This window comes from Phragmites australis, chromosome 20 (assembly GCF_958298935.1).
Source record: "Phragmites australis chromosome 20, lpPhrAust1.1, whole genome shotgun sequence".
NCBI lineage: Eukaryota > Viridiplantae > Streptophyta > Magnoliopsida > Poales > Poaceae > Phragmites > Phragmites australis.
In genome coordinates this window covers 8601397-8624361 of record NC_084940.1, presented here as the reverse complement: position 1 = coordinate 8624361, position 22965 = coordinate 8601397, and the positions used below count along the sequence as shown (strand labels likewise).

Genomic DNA, 22965 nt, shown 5'->3' with positions numbered 1-22965 from the left:
TATAGCCGGAGAAAGAAGAGGAGAGCAAGGACAATAAAAGCAATAAAATTCCACAGTGACACGACCTTTCCTCGAGCACAGAGATTACAGTGACATGATCTAGCGGTGACATTAACGTCTTGATCTGATCTTTCCAGCACAACGAACAGCAACAGGATCACCAGCAAATCGATCGAAACTTGATGCTGCAGACGGGCACCTACATCTCCCGTTCACGATCGGGACGTTTCTTCTAAACGATCGCCAAAAAAAGAAAAAAGAGATGCGTTTGCACTTGATTTTTAGTTTCCCCGTGACGGTTTCTCCAACAATAAAACTGAGTTCTGGCAACAGAAGTTTGCAGGATGTGCGTGTGTTACACGATCATATGTAACGCGTGGTAGGTGGAGAGGGCACGCTTGATACCAAATTGAGGTGCTGGTGATTACCGGCCGGGGGTCAAAAACGAAAGATATCTCGTTCGCTTCTCGTTCAATGCTGCTACGGTCGATGATGGGCTGAAAAAGGCATGGGTTTGCATGGGGACGGACCAACCTACCTGATGCTTGAAGAACAAATAATCGCCCGCCTGCCGATCCATCTGTTCACGGCGAGTAGCCTTGTGGAACTTATTTGTGACTCTCAAGTCTAAGATTTTTCTCTCTGTGAGGGCATGCACATGAATCCTAAGGTTCTCCCTCCCTAGATCGTAAGGCTTCAAATTATGCATAGCTATTTGTTCTCTTCAGACAATGCTCCTGCCATTGTTTTCCAAAAAAGGTAGAAGGTTTTACAACAGTTGCAGTGGTACAATTCTTTCAGGTTTCTTACAAAAAAGACATTGTTCCAAACAGGGTTGCTTGGATGGGACAATATGTAGTGAAACATACTGAAATTTGTCTCTCTCTTTTTCCGTTTGTCAATTTCATGTCTCACAAACAAAGTCGAGTTTTATCTTGAAAATTTTCATGGATGCATAATATCACTTCCGCTGCATATGATATTTTTCAGTGATTTTTCAATCTTCTAAATATTTTTTAAAGTGATTTCCATGTTTCCACCTAGCATGTGGTTTCCACCACATATCTCATACTAAGTCACAAAGAACATTGGTTTACTAAAAGCATGTGTAGTTACATAGAGAACCCATAAATCTTTTAGAGATACGCAAGAGAGTTACATATCGATATATGAGGAAGAAATCAAAGATTTTTTTTTACAACAAAAAGGTTAAGAAAAAGCGACGTACCACTACAGATAGCATATAGAATCACTCTAGACATGTATAGGTTTTTTTGACGGGTGTGATAAGGGTATCTTGCAAGTTTTCTTGGTGCTCCTCATGGGACCCTTATTCACTTGTGGTTTACGAAAAACTTACTTTCTATAGGCGATGGACACAAACTTCAGTAATTTTGTTATCTCACTATTTTCTGTAATTTCGTCCATGAGCCTTCCTTGGTTGTTCGACGTCAGCGTGACTACGCCTAGATAGAATGGTGAACCAAATTTCTTTGGGAAGACAAAAGATAAAAGCAAACTATTGGTTTTTTACTGTTCATACACGCAAAGAGTTACAACACTAGATGTGGAAGGCCTCTTCACTGTAGCCAATCACTTGTCCTGCATCACCTTAGGCCAACTACAGCAGGTGTCTCAAAGCACCGTGCTAGCATGCCTATAGCATCTTTGCCGATCGGGGCAGCCGGCAACCGGCTCTAGCATGCCTGTAACTTCCTCCTTCGGTGAGGTCATCAACCTCACCCCCGGTGCCCACCACGAGGGTTCGGACGACCTCACCTCCGTCGAGCCTCTCTACGGCCACACATAGAGTGAGCTGTGGATCGCCTCCTTCGACCGGGTCATCAACTTCGTTTCAGACTCTCGTCACGGGACTCCAGACCATGAAGTCCCCGTCAAGTCTTGCTGACCCTTGGCTCCACCATCGACCTCTCCTCCAGCATCCTCACGAGGCTCCAGACGCCCTGGCCTCCCTCGAGCCTCGCCACAGCTAGTGCTGAGGGGGCAGTAGACTTTCTCCCTTGACCCAGTCATCAACCTCACCTCCGACGCTGCCGCATGGCACCGGACATCCCTGGCCTCCCTCGAGCCTCGCCATCGCTAGTGCTGCGGGGGTAGTAGACTTCCTCCCTTGACCCAATCATCAATGTCACCTCCAGCGACCGCCACAGGGCTCCAGACGACCTTGTTGTCTTCATCATGCCTTGCCTCGGCTACCACAGAGGGGATCATGGACCGCCTCCTTCGGTCATGTCATCGACTCTACCTCTGACTCTCTCCACAAGGCTCCAAGCCCTGCGGTCTCCATGGAGCCTCACCACCCCTTGGCTCTACCGTCAACCTCACCTTCGGTGACCACTGTGGGACCTCGGACCACGCCGTCTTCAACAAGCCCCATCGCCATTTCTTGCGGCCACTGCTGAGAAGTTCAACAAGGGCAGGAAGTTGTTCGCGATGTACTAACTTTGGTGCAGGGTTGGAGCTAGTTCCTTAGGGCATCCGCTTGCCCATCCGGACCTCAAGGCCAGCGGATGAGGGGGTGTTGTTAGGGGAACACCTCAGCCCATGAATATTGTTAGGAGGTTGCAACCAAGGACTCCCGACACCCATTGGCTCCATCAAGACTGCGTCCAAAGACCATCAGGCTGAGAACCCCTCTGGCAACGACGGGCTCCGGAGGGTCCCAAAGGCTCAAGCCTTCGAAGCCTTCCAAAGGCCTCGGGAGGGGCGAGGAACCCTGATGTACCTAGTGGGACAGGCCCACTGGTCACATAGACGACCACAATTGGATTGACATTTAATGCCAGTGCAAGTGATGATCGCCCTGACACCTAGTGCAAGTGATGATCGCCCTGACACCTAGTGCAAGTAGTGGCCGCCCTGGCACCCGACTGGTAGTGCCCACTCTGACACCTAGTGCAAGTAGTGGCTGCCATGACACTCAGACGCAAGTGGTGGCCGCCCTAGGTTTGCCGCACATGGCCGGTGTGCCATCGTCGACAACCGACTAAGCATTGTGGCCACATACCGTCACAATAACCTCCACTATTCGGGGATAGTATCATAGCAGCTGATAGTATGGTCTGGACCAGTGGAATTTTTCACTAAACTATCCCTAGGTCCCTAGTCATATAAGCGGCAACTTGTATCACAATCCCCATAGGGTGTGCTTATATATTTGCTCTCTGAATGACACTATAAATACAAATCATAGGTATACAATACCCAGGGAAGCAGATTTCATAATCACTCTAGGCATTCTTTTCGTCTCTACTTCTTCCCTAAGCTTAGCCACTCCTGTAAGTTTATTCTCGCCGCATCGTGTTTGTGGAAAACAGTTTCTTTCACCAACAAATACATAAATATAAATACAAATAAATATATTTTCTTAATTCATAGCACGTCCCACGGGAAGAGAAAAAAGCATCCCATTTATGAAAAAACACAGGCTGATTAGTTTCAAAAATCTTTTCTGAAAAAGTAGTACCGTCAAGTTAAAAAATGAGATGGCCGGAAAGCCAAGTCACGGTTGGTCGAGGGGCTGGTCCGGACGCAGCCTGACAACGGCAGCAGCATTCAGCTGCAAGCCAGCGCAAGCGGCAAGGCGAGCCTTTCGCTTCGCTTCGCGGCAACGGGGACGCCGCACCCAACCAACACCGGCTCCCCCTCACCAGCCACGGACGCGCGCGTCACACGAACTCACACCCACGCGCCGACGGCCCGATCGCCTCCAGCACGCACCAAATCGCGCGCGCTCGCCGATCGTTCGAACAGGCACCCCTCACCTCTCCCACCCGCCAAAACCTCCCTCTCCTCTGGCCTCTCATATAGCTAGCTAGCCCCTGCCACAAGGCAGAGCATCTCACACACTACTTGCGTCGCCTTGTCTGCGAGCGTGAGCGCCATAGGGAGGCCAAGAGCACCTCGGCCTCGTCGGCGTCGCGATGGAGGCGAGCGCCGGGCTGGTGGCCGGCTCGCACAACCGGAACGAGCTGGTGCTCATCCGCGGGCACGAGGACCCCAAGCCGCTGCGGGCGCTGAGCGGGCAGGTGTGCGAGATATGCGGCGACGAGGTCGGGCTCACGGTGGACGGCGACCTCTTCGTCGCCTGCAACGAGTGCGGCTTCCCGGTGTGCCGCCCCTGCTACGAGTACGAGCGTCGGGAGGGCACACAGAACTGCCCCCAGTGCAAGACCCGCTACAAGCGCCTCAAGGGTACATTTTTTTTTTTTGCCATTTCTTGCCCGGCTTGTCCATGAACCTGATGATCGATCGATTAGTCACGTTGCTGATTACTGTCAATTTGCATGATCTCGAATGATGTCAAGGGAGCCCGAGGGTGGCGGGAGACGACGACGAGGAGGACATCGACGACCTGGAGCACGAGTTCAACATCGACGACGACGAGAAGGAGAAGCAGCGGCAGCTGCAGGGCGGCATGCAGAACAGCCACATCACCGAGGCGATGCTGCACGGCAAGATGAGCTACGGGAGGGGCCCCGACGACGGCGAGGGCAACAACACTCCGCAGATCCCACAGATCATCACCGGCTCTCGCTCTGTGCCGGTATATATACCCCTACTAGCCACTCGATTGATTCTACTAGTTGTTCGTTCCCCCCTCGCTCTCCAGGATTTCTAATTTGAATTCCTTAGGTGAGCGGCGAGTTTCCGGTAGGCAACGGCTATGGCCACAGCGAGCACTCCTCTTCCCTGCACAAGCGCATTCATCCCTACCCTGTGTCTGAGCCAGGTTAGTATGCTTCGTTGCTTGCTGTTCATGATCGAATCAGAAAAATGTCGTTTGTCTCGTCTGTTCAAATCAAACGACATTGATCATTTCCTGATGGATTTGATTACCAGGAAGTGCAAAGTGGGATGAGAAGAAGGAAGTGAGCTGGAAGGGGAGGATGGACGATTGGAAGTCCAAGCAGGGCATCCTTGGCGCCGGCGATCCCGACGACATGGACGCCGACGTGCCGCTGTAAACCTCGAAACCAGCTCGAGCTCGTCTTACCCATCACAGCAGCAGATTCCAAGAATAGACGTTGATCACCTGAAATTTTTGTTCTTTTTCCGACGAGCAGGAACGACGAGGCGAGGCAGCCACTGTCGAGGAAGGTGGCGATCGCGTCGAGCAAGGTGAACCCGTACCGGATGGTCATCGTGCTCCGTCTCGTCGTCCTCGCCTTCTTCCTCCGGTACCGCATCCTGCACCCCGTCCCGGAAGCCATCGGCCTGTGGCTCACCTCCATCATCTGCGAGATTTGGTTTGCCATCTCATGGATCCTCGACCAGTTCCCCAAGTGGTTCCCCATCGACCGCGAGACCTACCTCGACCGCCTTTCGCTCAGGTCGAGACATCATCCATCACAAGTTCTTGATCAAAAACAGAACAAGAAGCAGCCAGCTTCCCAGTGACAAATGATAATCCACGGCATGCCTCTGAGTTCTGTGAACATTGCAGGTACGAGAGGGAAGGGGAGCCGTCGCTGCTGTCGGCGGTGGACATCTTCGTCAGCACGGTGGACCCGCTCAAGGAGCCCCCACTGGTGACAGCGAACACTGTGCTCTCCATACTGGCCGTGGACTACCCGATGGACAAGGTCTCCTGCTACGTCTCCGACGACGGCGCGTCGATGCTGACGTTCGAGGCGCTGTCGGAGACCGCCGAGTTCGCGCGCAAGTGGGTGCCGTTCTGCAAGAAGTTCAGCATCGAGCCCCGCGCCCCCGAGTTCTACTTCTCGCAGAAGGTCGACTACCTCAAAGACAAGGTCCAGCCGACGTTCGTCCAAGAACGCCGCGCCATGAAGGTACTGCAGCACACTGGAATCAACTCAATGGTTCCGTTGGAATTTGGTAAGGAACACCATTCCTGATCACGCTGACTGATTGATTGAGCAGAGAGAGTACGAGGAGTTCAAGGTGCGGATCAACGCGCTGGTGGCGAAGGCGATGAAGGTGCCGGCAGAGGGGTGGATCATGAAGGACGGCACGCCGTGGCCGGGGAACAACACCCGCGACCACCCTGGCATGATCCAGGTGTTCCTGGGCCACAGCGGCGGCCACGACACCGAGGGCAACGAGCTGCCCCGCCTCGTCTACGTCTCCCGTGAGAAGCGCCCCGGCTTCCAGCACCACAAGAAGGCCGGCGCCATGAACGCTCTGGTACTAATACACCTGAGACCTCTTCATCTCCTTGAAACGTAGACTAAGGAATGCCCTGCGATTCTCTGAACTTTTCTCCGGCAGATCCGTGTCTCCGCCGTGCTGACAAACGCGTCTTTCATGCTCAACTTGGATTGTGATCACTACATCAACAACAGCAAGGCCGTCCGGGAGGCGATGTGCTTCCTCATGGATGCTCAGGTCGGCCGGAAGGTCTGCTACGTGCAGTTCCCGCAGCGGTTCGACGGCATCGACACGCACGACCGATACGCCAATAGGAACACCGTCTTCTTCGACGTAAGCCTGCAGTCTGATCACACCTAAATGAATCTAGAAGAAAAACTATGAGTGATGGATTCTGACAATGGCAGTTCTTGGTGATCAGATCAACATGAAGGGGCTGGACGGCATCCAAGGCCCGGTGTACGTCGGAACAGGATGTGTATTCAGGCGACAGGCTCTCTACGGCTACAACCCTCCCAAGGGCCCCAAGAGACCGAAAATGGTGACCTGCGACTGCTGCCCGTGCTTCGGCCGCAAGAAGCGGAAGCACGCCAAGGACGGGCTGCCAGAGGCCACGGCTGATATCGGTGAGTTTCAGATGAAACTTGTGAAGAACATTGGCTCAGTTCAGGGAGCTTTGAAGATTGCTGAAATTGCAACCTGTTCTTGTTTTCAGGGATGGACAGTGACAAGGAGATGCTCATGTCCCAAATGAACTTCGAGAAGCGGTTTGGGCAGTCCGCGGCGTTTGTCACGTCGACGCTCATGGAGGAAGGCGGCGTCCCTCCTTCGTCAAGCCCCGCCGCTCTCCTCAAGGAGGCCATCCATGTCATCAGCTGCGGCTACGAGGACAAGACCGACTGGGGTCTGGAGGTGAGCCATCAACCGCTGGAACCATCAATTATGTCGGCTCTCTGCATTGCTCCGGTCAGTCATGAATTGCCTGCCATGGGTGCTGCAGCTGGGGTGGATCTACGGCTCGATCACGGAGGACATCCTCACCGGGTTCAAGATGCACTGCCGCGGCTGGCGGTCGGTGTACTGCATGCCGAAGCGGGCGGCGTTCAAGGGGTCGGCGCCGATCAACCTGTCCGACCGTCTGAACCAGGTGCTGCGGTGGGCGCTGGGGTCCGTGGAGATCTTCTTCAGCCGGCACAGCCCCTTGCTGTACGGCTACAAGAACGGCAACCTCAAGTGGCTCGAGCGCTTCGCCTACATCAACACCACCATCTACCCGTTCACCTCGCTGCCGCTGCTCGCCTACTGCACCCTCCCCGCCGTCTGCCTCCTCACCGGCAAGTTCATCATGCCGCCGGTTAGTGCAACGGCCTATTTCTTCAGCATTCCCGCCAAAACCACCGGTTCAAATGTTATGTCTGACACCTTTCTGCGACTTTGCAGATTAGCACGTTCGCCAGCCTGTTCTTCATCTCCCTCTTCATCTCCATCTTCGCGACGGGCATCCTCGAGATGCGGTGGAGCGGGGTGAGCATCGAGGAGTGGTGGAGGAACGAGCAATTCTGGGTCATCGGCGGCGTGTCGGCGCACCTGTTCGCCGTCGTGCAGGGCCTGCTCAAGGTCCTGGCCGGGATCGACACCAACTTCACGGTCACCTCCAAGGCCACGGGCGACGAGGACGACGAGTTCGCCGACCTCTACGCCTTCAAGTGGACCACGCTCCTCATCCCTCCGACGACGCTGCTCATCATCAACATCATCGGCGTCGTGGCTGGCATCTCCGACGCCATCAACAATGGCTACCAGTCGTGGGGGCCGCTCTTCGGCAAGCTCTTCTTCGCCTTCTGGGTCATCGTCCACCTGTACCCGTTCCTCAAGGGGCTCATGGGGAGACAGAACAGGACGCCCACCATTGTTGTCATCTGGTCCGTGCTGCTGGCCTCCATCTTCTCCCTGCTCTGGGTCAGGATCGACCCGTTCATCGTCAGGGCCAAGGGGCCGGACGTGAAGCAGTGCGGCATCAACTGCTGAGCTCGTCAAGAGTTCTGGAGCTTGTGCATAGGGACAGGAAACAATTTAGAAGTTTTTGAACTGCTGATGTTTTGAAGCACATGCTATGTTGTGTAATATTCTGGGACCCAGAATTGTCGGAAGAGGAATTGAACAAACGACAAGGTCTGAATGTTAAACAGCAGATGACATTCATGTCGTAAGTTTTGTAGGAGTGTTTGCTCCTGCTGGAAGCTGGTAAAGTTGGTTTAAACCATATGCTAATGTTAGCTTAGAAACAGGTGGTTCTGCTTGGTCGTGCGCCATCGTTTCAAAATCAGATTTCAGAATCTGCACCATTTCGCTCGAAAAAAAGTCTGCACCGTAAGTTTAGCAAGGAAATTTGCTTGTGGATATTTTTGTTTGTGCTTTAGTCTAGGTGAAGGACCTGACAATCCTGAATGTGAGATGTGAACTTAAGCTTTGCTAACAATTCAAGAAAGAGGTGGAATAATCAATGTCTCGACATTTTAACAAACTGATGTGTGTCCAGCACCAGTGCTACTTTGGAGTCAACATCAATCCAAAGGCGAGTAAGATGTCAGTATTCACACAACACTGAAGTTAGTTGGTTATGCGTCCAAAGCGAAGCACAAAATCTTACAGGTTTCTAAATGGAAAAGTCAGATTTTTTTTTCTTCATCATCTCAGCCCATCAATTTCAACTGTGTATTTTCTTGCAAAATGTCAAAAAATACAATGGAAAAGAAGAGGGCTCTATACAGCGAATGAAATGAGAAAAAAAACTAAAGGAGGCTGGGAGTGCACTATATGGTGAAAACCATTTACATATGATGAGACCTTTAAGTAAACCTATCATCTCTATGCACTGGGAGTAGTTAGCTGCGCAGCATCACACCATGATCTCCAAGGGATGTTTAACATTTGGTTGTTCTTTATTATTTCTCTCTACAGATTCCTTTTCTGTTTGCATGATATGTTCTTGTAGTTTGCAGGTTCAAGCTGCACAGTTGTACCTGTTTGAAAGCATGGTCTGGGATATCCAGACCTTGCTCGGCTTGTTAATTCATATCAACAAGTCAGTGTCTTTGCTGCATAAGATGTGTCCGTAGGCTAGACTCCTGCACCTGAACAAAAATCGGGAGAAAATTAGTTAAGTTCTTGTGTACAAACTGCCAGCATCATGTCCCTTGAGAAGAAAATCGATGAAACACTTGATCACCAGTTCACCATCAAATAGAGGCATACTATATTATTAAAAAATTACGAATTATGAGCTCCATGGTCACTTATATATATATGGTACTTTGGTCCATGCCCTTAAATTTCCTCTACTACAGCTCAATCCCATCTTTCAAATAATAATTAACACTCCATGGTTTCAGGTGGCTAGACCACAGAGCTAGAGTTCAACTTCATTCCTCTACTAATCAGAATACCACAATTCATTGTTTTAAGGTGAACAGTAGGGAAGGACCCGGCTGAAAACATATCATTATTTTCAACGTATCGAGCCAATGCGAACCCCTTTTCTTTTAAAGCTACAGTACCAAGTTATACGAACATAATGTAGGAAGCCATTTGATCAGATTGTAGTCTATGACCTTGATACTTGCTGGTAAAGATAGATGAAAATAAGAAGGATAATTTGATCCCAAACGGAATGGTTAAACAACATGATTTCAAACTTTATATTTTGACACCTTGATAGCATCTAAACTTTGAGAACGGGACATCCTATTAAAAACTAATTGTTTTAACACTAACTTGGGAGCAGAATTTAAGTACCTGCAGTTTTGCAGCCACAGCTAAGAGTTCTCTGCATTCATCGAGCGTGACCTTTTCTTGTCCTGCTATGACAGAAAGTTCTGAAACCAAAGATGTCCTATCCACAACCTGGTTAAGATAATCTAGTGTTAATTAAAACAAGCCTTCACAAGAATTAGCGGGAAGGAAGTCCCATTTTAGGTCCTCAACTTCTGTGCTCGATATAGTTGAGGTCATGAACCTTTTAAAAGGTCCAATTTAATCCATGTACAAGAAGCTTTTCAGTTTTGAGTACAAATAAAATATAGGGAGGCCAATTGATTGGTTGGGCCATCTTTTTTTCTGAGACTCGGGTCATTTCTTAGTGACTCAGAGGTGTAATGGATTTGATGAAATTTTTAATGGAACCCTTTTTGTACCCATCCACGAAGATCTGATGCTAAATGGACCCTAAAAAAGCTTCAGGTTTAAATCAAACCTTGATATGCACATCATTTCAAACTATTACTTGGTGTAGTTCGGTTGGTTTCCTTGTTAAAAAAGATGTGGTTCAGTTCATTATTAAGGTAATGTTAGCTGAGGAATCAGAACCTATTGAATTTTAAAAAAAAATCAACTTGTGAATTATCAATTTTCATTCTGAGGGAACAACATATTATTGTTATTTTGCACTGAACAGCTACCAAAAAATGATATAAGTGAAATAATATGTACCATATGACTTAAAGACTCAATTTTATCAAATAGACAAATATAAAAGTGTATAATAGAATTTTAAGACAAATTCATGCTATTATCTGACCTTTGAATCCATGCAGCAAACAGATGAACCCAAACCTTGCATGACATCAATAGCTGAGCTTACAGCATTCCTAAGAGCAATTACATCAGCCTGTTGATATGGTAACAATACCGTATCGGAAATCATGAGAATAATATTTATAAAGAAGTGCAACTGCAAAAATGCCTGCAATTTAATTGATAAAGCTCTTCCCAGCATACCTTTGCTCCCGATGTAACTGGCAGGCGCAGTGTGCTTGCTTTAAGAGCCTCAGTTGCTCCACATAAAGAGATACTATTCTCTCTTTCAAGTGCTGGCCATTGTTCAAGATACACAATCTGAACCAAAACAATAGACATTTTAGAAAAGGTGATATATGCATTTGACAGTCATACTTCCAAGACTATGAGTTCTGCATTGCATTATGCATATCAATAATTTTCAGATTACACATATCCCTCCTTTGAAAAGAAAATGTAGTACGACAACTATATCCCTATACTGTGTGCTGTTCAATGCATTTGTTCAGCAATGCTAAGTTTGTTCCACATTTACCATGTTTGCACAAGAAGATGCAATATTACTGTGGCTTTAGTCTCTCAGAATCAGAGAACATCATCTGAAAGAATAATACCTTGTAATAAGTTCAGTTCATTGCTTTAGTATGCTTGAATTGCATTCATAATTTTTTTATTTCTGTTTCAAAGATTTACCTATTACCACATCCTGTCTCACCCTAAAACAAGAACATTATTCAATCAGGGTAACGTCCATCTCTCTATTGTACGCACAAGGCACACAACCAAGCTATGTAGAATTGTAGATAGGTAGCTTCAACCACTGGTACTGTTACCAGCAACGCTCACCACAACTAGTGTGGCTAGCCATGCTGCTATCTAAGGAGACAAGTTCCTTGTCAACACATGTTTCTCCTAGCCATCCCAGTGCTCTTGCAAAGGTTGGAGCTGCTATTTGTTGGCAACTATGCTTTCAGATGTTTTCCATGCTCAAGAGCACAAAGCATCGCCAAGGAAGGTTGTGCTATCATGTGCAAACATGATGCAAATAGGAATTATGTTCAAACAGAAATACATAATTTTGTAGTATGCTCATGATCTAATGTGCAACCTAACCAGAATACATGCGCAATTGATGTATGATCACGGACCTTACCTGCTCTTTCAGAATGTTGTACAGCCTCAATTCTTGCTGAAGGTGTTGCACCATGATTCTTCTAACATTAACAGCATCCCACAAGTTTAAGGTATTCCTCCAAACATTATAAATAGTACTCTGTTTTACATGATAAGAAGGGCAACTTGTTCATCAACTGATTACTCAACAAAAAAAAAATCAATGGTAAATACACATGTGGTAAACCAAAGTACAAATGCTTAGCAGCAGCAGGTCACAAACTTCTAATTCTAAGCACAGATGTGAGAAAAAATTTAGATGCAAAAACTCGTCAGCCTTTTTGGTCAAATGGTTAGTATAATCAGCTCATATCTACAAAGCCAATTCATTTTGACCAAGAAAAAAGTTCACTTGCCTAGTCAGGCAACTTATTTTTAATATACCATAAGAGACATATATCCTGTAACACTAAGATTAACTTGTTGGGAAGGAGCATTGTGTGAATTGTTTGTTATGGCATCATATAAGTTGGGGACCAATTGCATTTACTATAGGAATCCGAAAAGAACAAGCCCACATGAAATGAACAAAGCCAACCTTTATTTCTTGAAGGGAAACAAGGCCAACTTAAATAATATACGAATTTCAAAAAGTGTAGATAATATGCTAATTTTTACCTCAACTGTGGTCTTTTGAAATGATAGAATGTCTCCTGCACGAGCATTTATAAAGAGCCACTGCAAGTATCTATTGTACAATAGACGCAGTTGGTGGATGTTTTCAATTTGGCTGGCATTCTTCTTTACCTTTTTCACATCAACCATGTAGTTAGTAACAGGAGATGTAACACCTGATTGAATAGTTCCAGCACTTTGTGACCGACAGGGTGTTGAAGGCCTTGTCCGAGATGGGCTCTGAAAGGTCCTGGAAGATGAGGATGCAGTTGACAACACCTTGCTGGGTGATGATGGACGATGTAGAACTGGAACAGGGAAAGTAACAGTTCTGTTTGGCCGGCTCACAGATTTAGATCTCTGTGTTGTATGTGAATGAATATTATTACCAGAATCTACCTCATCATCTCTTCTGCTTGCCTGAATAACCAATCTCCTTGCCACTTCAGAAGCAGGGATCTTCCTTGGTGAAAGGCCTCTTGAAGTATTTGACAAAGGAACTGATCTAGTAGCTTTGTCGGAAAGGTCAATACTTCTTGACATGAGATTCGTAGGCCTATGCCTACTTATCATGGCTGGCCACCAGTGTTGCTCAATTACCCTCTTAGGGGGCTCTTCTGAAGGTTGAGCATTCTCGCATTGTTCACCAATGTTCTTCCTTCTAAAAGGACTTTTCTTCCTCTCGGTTAGAACACTTACCTTCCCCTTGGTACGATCCAAACATGAGCCAGAGACTATTTTATCTTTTTTATTAGTAGGTGCAGCTACAGATTCTGACCGGAAAGAGGAAGACAAGTTCTGCATCGCTGGCCACAAGCCATCAGGAGCCCTTGTGCTTACTATACACTTAGAACTCTTACGCAACCCTGTGATGGTATCGCGGACAGGGGTAATGGACCTTGATGTAGGGGTTGAGGGTGTTGACACCCTAGAAGAAGGGGTTGAAGGTGTTGAGGGCCTTCCTCTATCTGCTGATTGTGCCCTTTGGGGTCCTGGTATATCTTCAGTTGCAGACGTCCGGCCAAGACTTGGTGATGTACATCTCCTTGTCTTAGTGGCAGCAGCCAGACCAGACTTGTACCTGGATTTAACATCTCTCCCGCTGAAAGCATTGTGCTTCTCTGATGGAATTAGTGGTGGTCTTAGAGTCTCATCGACAAGAGCAGCCTTCTTCACAACACTCTTAAGGGCATCCATCAAGAATAGCAACTTCCAGAACAAACCGCAACAATGTGGATCTCATGAACTAGCTTTCTGCAGCGGCCAAAATCTTCCTAATGATCCAGAAACAGGCACCAAACAGAAACAATAAGCCTAATGAAGAAAAGCATTCATCTAAATTTAACTCAGAAACAAGCAACATAACTTTCTACATATACAAGAACCATGAGAGGGCACCAAATTGACATGGAAAAGCAATATACTCAGGTCACTGAATTCACTTTGAGTACCACAATTCTGAACAGCTGCAGTTGTTCCCTCAATCCCTCTTGTGGCAATATAATGGCTGGACTGGAGGCTTGGAAGCAAGGGAGGAAGGTGACACTGGCATGTATAAATACATTATACATAACTGCAGCCACTATAAAGCATAAGAAGATTTTTTGGGGGCAAACTGAGCTTCTATATGGGATCATGCAGCATTCGAGCAAGGACGAAGCAAATAAACAAATTATTCACGGAGATTCTGATGGTTTTGGAACAGACAGGACAATCCACATGCATGCGAGCCAAATCTCTTGCCTAATAATTTCCCACCGGAAGCAGCATGGGAAACAGGGAGCTTTTTTAATACTTACCACTTATGATCTATGCACATGGACTACGGATATGCCCGTCCTGATAGAGACAAGGGAAAATATAACAGCAGACAGAGTAATAAATAAATTGCCAGGGTTCACTTGAAGTTGCCGGAAATTTTCTTCGACTAAATCAACTAATGAAGCATAAAGTCCATTAGTCGCAAGGTAATGGCATATGCTGCTTGCTTTGTTGGGTCAATTAGATAGCCCTTTCTCGAAATGTTCAGACACCACGAGCGAATTTAGCATAAACTGCATAGAGACATTAACTTTGGGATTTATAGGATTCACTGCAGGGGTCTTGTATAAACTATAAAGTCACCTAACGATCAAGTCCTGCTGTTGCTGCTACTACAACGACTAAGCATCCAGTCTTTAACAAATCCACTGCAGAGTAATTAAGCGTCCAAATCACCGAGTAACCCAATGCCACATTTCCACAGTTGGCGAAATTTCCCAAGCTCGAGCTCTACTCCTCCAGCAAAGCCAAGGGGAACCACGTCATGCCAAAATTTCTCAATAGTCGCTCCGCACGACCCAGAACCCCACCGAATCCACAGCGGTAGACCCAAGTGACGCATCGGAGTAATAATTCGACAGCAGCGAAGAACCCACGGGAAGCCAACCGGATTTACACAAGCGATTTCCGTACCGTAAAAACCAACGCAGAGCGCATCCGAACCATCTGAGCCCGGACGAAGCTCGCGATCACCACCATACCCAAACCACTCTCCATCGCCCAACCCAACCCATCCTACTCCCTCGAACTCAAATCAAGCAACAAAAGGTAAAATGAAAACCCGCAGCTCCCCAGCGCGAATCGGTCGGCACTACGCAACCGAACAAAACAAACCCTAACCCCTAGCTCCGAAACCGACCAAACACGCGCCAAGAGAGACAAAAAAAAAAACTCCTCACCTGGAGAGCCCCAGCAGCGATCGCGCGGAGAGACGCTTAAAGCCGCCGCCGCCGCCGCCTCCCCCTCGCGTCGCGGCGCCGCCGGGTCGTGAAATATCGGGGGCTCGCAAAGGTCACGAGTTCGCGGAGGCCGCCGTTTCGGAATGGGCTTTGAGGAGGGGGAGAGCGCGGCGTGGGGGAGGAGGACGGTTGCCTTGCCGCGGTGGAAGGGAATGAAACAGGGGGGAAGGATTTAGGCGGGTCGCGGAGTTAAGGAAGGCCAAACGGCTCCCTAATTGCGCCCTTTTTGTTGTTAAGCTACCGCCCCCGATTCGGTGCGAGTACCCGGTCGTGCACCCCGAGCTTGCGTTGGCCGTTGGATATGGACCATGGCACTTGAAAGAGAGATTTCAATTTCGTTTTATAATTTTTTTTTAGCGGTGAAAGACCGAAATTCGTAAAATTTTGATCATTTTCCGTCATCTGCTCTGCGAGTCTTATATGTCAATGAAAAAAAAATTTAAAATTAGATATTTCGTTTCTCTTCGAAATTCGTAAAATTTCACCAAAATTTGAGAGAAAGTTTAATCCCTACTTAAAACATTACCAATGCCAAGGGGCGTGTCAGGACGTGTGTGTGTATCCAGTGTCCATTTTTCCTATCAAATTCATGTGAAATTCCTACGGGCTTGGAAGAAGTTGGAACTTGGAAGAATGGCTGCGTAATGTGGTGAGATATGTACCTAGCAAGGCAGAAAAGGTAAAATCATGGGACTGAATGGTAAGGTTAGTAGCAAAAGTGCGAAATAGTGCCTACGTAAGAAAAGATAAATGATAAAATTGAATGTTCATTCATTCAACAACTAGTATCATATAAGACCGATTTTTTTTCAATAGTAGACGATATACTTATCGATAGTAAGACGTTTATAATGATTTATTAATCTTTAAGTTTCGTATCTCTAATCTTTAGTAGCCGTAGTTGTGTGAGTGCGTACATATAGTGATATACGTATGTACGTATGTCTACGAGTTGTATTGTCATTTCTAAAAATACAACCATGTATCAGGCAACTCGTCAAAGAAAAAAAAAAGAATCAGTAACGTGGCAAAATATGCCCAATCTGTTTTATTGGTGCTGATTAACGAATGCACATGAGGTCAACGGTGCAACAGTAACATACCGCTTGTTTCAGAGGACTTAGTAATCACACGATCTGAGCACTAATTCGTGCAGGGCTCATAAGAAAAGTTTGTGTTTTCCCTGGAGCATCTGGACCACAGTAGTTGCTGATGCAACAGTAATAGACCGTTTGTTTTAGAGGACGTAGTAATCACACGATCTTAGCACTAATTCGTACAGGGCTCATAAGAAAAGTTTGTGTTTTCCTTGGAGCAACTGGACGATAGTAGTTGCCGATCATCATTTGGTGTGTTCAACGGAAGCAAAGGGATAGGAAAAGAGAGCAGAATGAGTTCCCGGATTAGCTCATCTTCTTGGACTGAAAGTGACATGCACAAGCCCGGGTCAATATATATCGCCGGTAGCTCGCGGTAGGCCTCAACTGTTGACCTAATCTACCGCAAAACGCATGTTTCCGAGTACTTCCTTTCATTTTGGCTGCTTCAACCTATAAGGAAGTTCCAAGTCAAAAGCTAATTCAAAGACTTTCGATTACTGACAAACAGTTCTCTCAGAATCGTCATGTTGTAAATTTTCGGTTTTTTTTTTTAATCAGGCAAGAGCTCTACCAATTTCATTAAGGTAGAGTAGAGTTTGTATTTGAGTTTGAAAAACAGTACAAACTTGAAAAACAGTACAAACAATCGCCACGCGGGGTGTCAAATGCATGTCAAACACTCATGCGGAAATAACAACAGAGAGAAGGGAGTAGGCAGCTGGGACGAGTGTTTTTGTTCATTGAGCGATATCCTCGGTCATTAGGTTGGCAACCTCTTGTGTTGTGAGGGATTGGTGTTGGAACACCCTCTTGTTGTGTTCCTTCTAAATATTCCATATTGTATAGATTATTTGTTCATTCACCTCTCTCCTATCCTTTTGTGTGCTCTTCCATTTCCATACTTGATGCCACCAATTTGTCTTGTTTGTTAAATTTTCGGTGCTAGGCTTGGTGGAGGGTTATGGCTCATGGATGAGACCCTAGACCAAACGGCCTTCACTACGAGCAAAGAAGGCATAGATGCATTGTGGTTTCGAGGTGGTTTTGACATAGGGCAGCTGGGCAGATGCAGCCATCCTTTGGTTGCAAGGTTGTCAATGGTTGGGATTTTGTTTTGGATCAAAGTCCAAGCAAAAAACTTTGCACTTGTTTTCAGATTTTTCATTCTAAATAATACTGGCATCAAATGGTTGTAGGGATACCTAAAATTGAGCTATGTAGGCTGACTTGGCGGTATACTCCCCGTGAGTTGTCCAACACCATGAGATAGAGTATGGGGTATTTGGGTTGAGATTTGATGGACTGTATCCTAGCCTAAAGTGTCACAAACTCGGCAAGGTGGGTAAGCGTGGTGATATGTCGTCTTAGGGTCCTGGCCCACTTGTTGTTTTGAAGTTCAGTGGCCACCGGGTTGTTCTTGCGGCACACTTCAACGAATAGGGATGGAGCTAACAATTTGGGGTAGCACCCTGTAGCTAATGATCATGCCAAAAATATGCCTTTTGCCCGTTGCCAAGAGTAATGGTGGTTGAGGGCTTGAACAATTTTTTGTCAGAGTCGTCGCAAGGCACAGCGATGGCAACCCATGGTTTTGAGTCTGAGGCCCACGAATGCCAGAGCCACCTTAGGGGAAGCACCTGACTGAAACGTTCAAGGTAGAGAATACCTAGACCGCCAAGCTTTCGATTATGACATACGCGCTTCCAATTGACCAGGTAGTGTTCACCATTGACCTTATCTTACCCCTTTCATAGGAAAGACCTTCTAACGGTGTCCATTGGAAGTACTCGTAGGCAGTAAACAAACTGCAAATGTTTTTTCGATTCCAAAAAGATTGCAAATCAGTGTGAATGATTTGCGTACTCCTACAGATACTCCACACGTGGCGGCCCTCATCGACCACACCCAACAACCACATTCAAACTCGTGCGTGCTACGATGCATCACCGGAGGGGGGTCGCTACCCTGTCCCCCCTTGCCACGCCTCTCGTTCACAACCAAGTGGACTCCTCCATTCAGTTGTTGCTCTCCCACCACCATGCGGTACGTGCCCCGCATCCGCAACCAAAGCAGTTACCTCCCTCATTCGAGAGACCCCGCTTCCCATCGATCGACCGAGGCGTCCACATCAGCCGCGCGCTCGCCAACCGTCACGTTCCCCTCATGCCCCGCCCGGTGCGGCCCCGCACTCTTGCCGGCCGCTCCCTCCCCGTCCCCGCGAACGCACATGCCATGTGTGGGCCTATGGGGACGGACGCCACGATCAGCGCACGTTCTCGCGGTCGCCCCTGCTCCTACCACGCGCACAAAAATTTCCACTAAAGCGGGGCAAAGCCGAGACACGATTTGCGAGGTGCGTGTGGGCAAATCCAGCATGTGGATGTGGGCATCTGCCAAGTGCTGGATTCTTCAAGTGGAGAGGGATTGGAGCATCGCCTGGGAGTGTTGGGGCGCCAAATAGCAGCGCAAATTGCACCGGTGACTGGCCGCTATCGTAGTCCAGGAGCGCTAAAGGGACGCACAACGGTGCATCTAGCATCACCAAGATCTGTCCAGAATCAAAGAGGATTCGTATGTGCTACAGACGTGATCCGTGGCTCCATTCATCCGTTGGTGTTGTTCTTTTTCTGAAGCCGAATGCTACGACTCATGGTGCTCCAGTAGCACGCCATGATGCATGCATGGCTCGAGGAATGGATTGGAGCGGAAGCAATTAATTGGCGTTGATGATGCAAGCTACGTTTGTTTAGGGAAGAACGTACCACAGTAACGCATTAAACAATCGATCAAAGGCGGCAAGCCATCATCACTCGCGCCACCCATCGATCGACCTCAGTGCCCCCGCAACATGCCAAGTGTGTTTACGATCGAGCGCTGCCGCCGGCTGGCTACTCATCAGTCATCATCGTACTATGGAGTACTCCATGTCCATGGCAATACTTATTTTATCTCCTTCCTTTGATCCTGCAGTTTTGTGGCGTGAAGTTGTGATGGGCATTGGCTACTACTACGAATATACTAGCACAAATTTCTCAGGTGACGAGTAAGATATAGTCACAAGTTAAGCATGGATTAGAGATAGCAATCGAATGCGGCGGGTATGAGTAGTGCTTTCTCATACTTTTACCTGTGAGTTTTAGCTCGCCTGTAGGCATACCCGCGAACGTCCGCGGGCGAAGAGTAAGGAACAAACCCATCACCTGTGGGCATACCCGTTTACTCGCTCTCGAGCGGCAGACAAACAACGGATGGGCTCACACACGTGCAAACTGCAGCCACTGTAATTTCAATCCTTTACATGATCCACGAGGATTAGGCATATAAAACAAATGATATGCTAAGCATGGGAAAACAAAAGTCTCTCATAATTAAAGAAGGCATAAACTATGATGTGGATCCATAAAAGATGAAGGTGCCAGATAGCATTATGATGGTGTAAAATTTTTCACAACATACGCACTGCACTGGTTAGTAGTTGTACTAGTGAAAAGACATGGCCACACTCACTTGCAATAGAAAGATGATTGCTAGATCTACAACCGCACCCCATCTAATCTAATCAAGAGAGTTTAATAGTAAGAGGGGAGAGGCTGATAAGATAGGATATGTACTCTGTTGGTTGCAGGCAGGATGGTGCCGATCTAGTTGCCGATGAGGCACTCAGCGACGCATGTGCGGTCGATTTGCGGGGAGGCCTTGTCGAGGACGGTATGGGCGGAGAGGATGCATACATTGAGGATGTGGCCATGCATATGGGGGCACAACTAGTCGATAGTGGTGAAGACGGGCTTGCGTAGGGACAGTGGCACTACGGGGCTGGGACATGAGGCTTGGCAGCTTCAACGGACATGGAGCCGCGGAGCACGTAGCCGGTGCCAGAGGTGGGAGGACCGCGGCAGCGAGGGGCCTGCCTTGGGATTGTTGGATTTAGGATGGCGACGACACCATCCTCGTCACTGCCAGATGATTCGATTTGGGATTGGGGATGAGCATAGGTGTGCAATGTGGATGGTGGTGGCGGGTGCAAGGATTAGGGTCGGAGACTTGGAGTTGGTGGACTCAGGAGTAAGGAGTGTGGTACGTCGAATTGGTCCCACATGTCATATGTATATACAGGTAAATGAGTATCACAGGTATGTGTAAGCCTTACCCATACTCGTGCCTGCATACCCATCGGGTAGCAATTTGTGCCCACAAATGTGCCCGTGGATAGCAAACAAGGAACAAACCCGACCCTATTAGGGTATTTACTCATAAGTAAATGGGTAAATGGGTAAAAATTGTCATCCCTAATATGGATACACGTAATCAAACATATCTGTCCTGTTGTCGTGCTTGTGTTTAGAGTCAGGAGCGGATCCAGGGGCTCTAACCCCCTACTGCTTCACAGCCAATAAAAAACGCCTTAGTCCCCTTAACAATTTTTTTTGTCATGATGAGGGAAAGGAAGAAGAAAAGAGAAAGGGAGAAGAAGAGGAGGAGGAATAGGGATAGAGAGGTGGATGAGCCGCCCTTCCTGGTCCTCTGCATCTGTCACTATGTTTTGTATATGATTAATATACTACAAGATCAAACTTACTTGGACCATGTCAAGGTAAACCATTGACATTGTTGTTTTTCTTTTACAAGGGATGGGTCATGCCAGTTCGAGGCATCCAGCTTTGGCATGATATATAGTATATTGACTATTATGTGCATGTGGGTTGTAACAACATTCTTATTTGAACCATTTGTACTATAACAGTAGCATGCTAAAAATATTATGCTTTGGAAAAGCTCAATATACAATATACAAAGTAAAGCACTCAAGCTGATGATTACTCACCCTACTCCATTGATCCCTTCTGGGATTCGTGCAGCTTTCATATAGGAATTTGTCATCTTCATCAACCTCACTGATGAATACATATTATCATCTTCATCAACCTCACTGATGCCTAGATACCCTCCACACTTTCACAAACTTTAGGAACAAATCACGAGCAGACTCTGAAGAAAGATATGAGAATATTTACTTTTTTCTTCCTTCAACCAGGTTGCAAACTCATTGTTCTTTGCAAAATAGTCATATTTGGATATTTCTTTGAAGCCATCTTTCAGCAGGGGAAAAAAATGAGAACCATAGAAAATTCAAGGCGAAAGAAAGGGTTGACCAATTAAAAAGAGACCGAGTTCAGTACATGTCAATAACTTATGCCTTGGCAAGGACATACATACCATGCTTAAAAAAAAGGGACATACATACCCTATCCGTCCACTAAAATACATTTGATTCACTATTTCTGTTCTTATTTCTTAACAACCTGCTACTTTTGATGTAAAAAAAAAAAATCCTCATTACTACTTTTCTCGAATTCCAGTTAATCAGAAAACAATAGATGACATGAACTAACGTTAGAGTCTACTTACACACACCATTGTTGTGAAGATCTTTCCGGGCATGTGCATACTAATATTCCTATCAGATACAGCACACAAAGTCGCACAAAAGAAAGCATTAACCTAAACATGACTCACATCACTATTTCATGTCAATGGTAACAGAAAATCATGTTATTCAAATTCATTCTTCATAAGAGAAACACATTCTGACATGTTTTGATTCTTTTGTTCAGCCTACAAATGAGAAATATGTTCTGGCAAGTTTCCATAAGACTCCATTGTCCAGGACAACACAATGGACTTACACTTTGGCTATGACACTTGTAGAAATTTGCGATACCTTATCCTAGATGCATTCTCTCAAGATATACCTAAAATAGAAACAAGTTATAAGTTTGGTGCTACTTCTAAGGTAAGCCGACACTCTTCCTCAGTTTGGTTCTATTTCAAACCAATGTTCATGTTCAACTATCAGACATTTATATGCCCATGAAAAGCTCAAGATTCTCCAACAATTTATCTGCGAAAAGTGGAGTACTGAAGTGCTAACGAGTTTAGAAACTTCAAAATCAATCCTACGCAACTATTTACTTAGTGATATCTGATAAAACAGGGTATAGCATTTAGAGAACTCACTGCATCCTTGTCTTTTCGCTTGCTATTCTCCTTCTCATTGGAATGCCTCTCCTTGTAATCCCTCTCTGGCAACACATATATTTAAACACATGTCAAGATCAAATATAGCAAAGCCACAATTCACATAAGTAACCTACTGCACAAATTTACTCCACTAAAAATACACAAGCTAAGATATAACAAGAATTACAACGACAAAATGTAGTAAACATAATTTCGGATAAAGAGAAGAGAAATTGTTCAAGGAAAAAAAAACAAGAACTTACAGTGCCTTGTAAAGATAAAAGAACTCAAACCTTTGCCTTTGTCCCTACCGTTGTGCTTGCTCTTCTTCCTCTTCTTATGCTTATCCTCCTACTCCTCCTCCATGTCCGGACGACTCCTCCTCCTGCTCTTTTTCTTGTCCCGCCTCTTGCGCTCCCTCCCCTGAACCATCCAAGAAAAGAAAATCAACACTTTGTAGCAAAAAAAAAAAAGATGGATGGATTCAACCGCGAGAGAGGAGAGGAATCTCGGGCACCTGAGGAGGGAGAAGAGCAGCGCTTCCTCGACTTGCCGTCGCCACCCATCAT

At 46.6% G+C, this 22965-nt stretch overlaps 2 protein-coding genes and 1 pseudogene across 5 annotated transcripts; 1 reads left to right on the top strand and 2 right to left on the bottom strand.

Annotated features, from left to right (window-relative positions):
* Window positions 1-3738: 3738 nt before the first annotated feature.
* LOC133901262 (cellulose synthase A catalytic subunit 9 [UDP-forming]-like) lies at window positions 3739-8656 on the top strand. Its single transcript, XM_062342562.1, has 12 exons — window positions 3739-4215; window positions 4329-4567; window positions 4657-4753; window positions 4864-4984; window positions 5088-5354; window positions 5468-5813; window positions 5905-6168; window positions 6253-6465; window positions 6554-6758; window positions 6848-7044; window positions 7133-7486; window positions 7573-8656. Exons 1-12 carry the CDS (start codon window positions 3945-3947, stop codon window positions 8158-8160), a joined length of 3162 nt encoding a protein of 1053 aa, XP_062198546.1. The 5' UTR covers window positions 3739-3944; the 3' UTR covers window positions 8161-8656.
* A 169-nt stretch (window positions 8657-8825) lies between these two features.
* Window positions 8826-15454, bottom strand: LOC133901263 (AUGMIN subunit 8-like). 4 transcript variants are annotated; one of them, XM_062342564.1, is made up of 7 exons: window positions 15216-15454; window positions 12499-13769; window positions 11856-11980; window positions 10909-11025; window positions 10709-10778; window positions 9928-10035; window positions 8826-9266 (listed from the first exon to the last, which is right to left on the bottom strand). In XM_062342564.1, the coding sequence occupies exons 2-7, from the start codon at window positions 13690-13692 to the stop codon at window positions 9219-9221; spliced, it is 1662 nt and encodes a 553-aa protein (XP_062198548.1). In that variant the 5' UTR covers window positions 13693-13769; window positions 15216-15454; the 3' UTR covers window positions 8826-9218. The 4 variants fall into 4 exon arrangements, 3 of the variants coding, with proteins under 3 accessions (XP_062198548.1, XP_062198547.1, XP_062198549.1); XM_062342563.1 differs by having other exon boundaries at window positions 10709-10798; window positions 11861-11980; XM_062342565.1 differs by lacking the exon at window positions 8826-9266 and having other exon boundaries at window positions 11861-11980.
* A 3184-nt stretch (window positions 15455-18638) lies between these two features.
* On the bottom strand, window positions 18639-22965 carry LOC133901432 (style cell-cycle inhibitor 1-A-like; annotated as a pseudogene).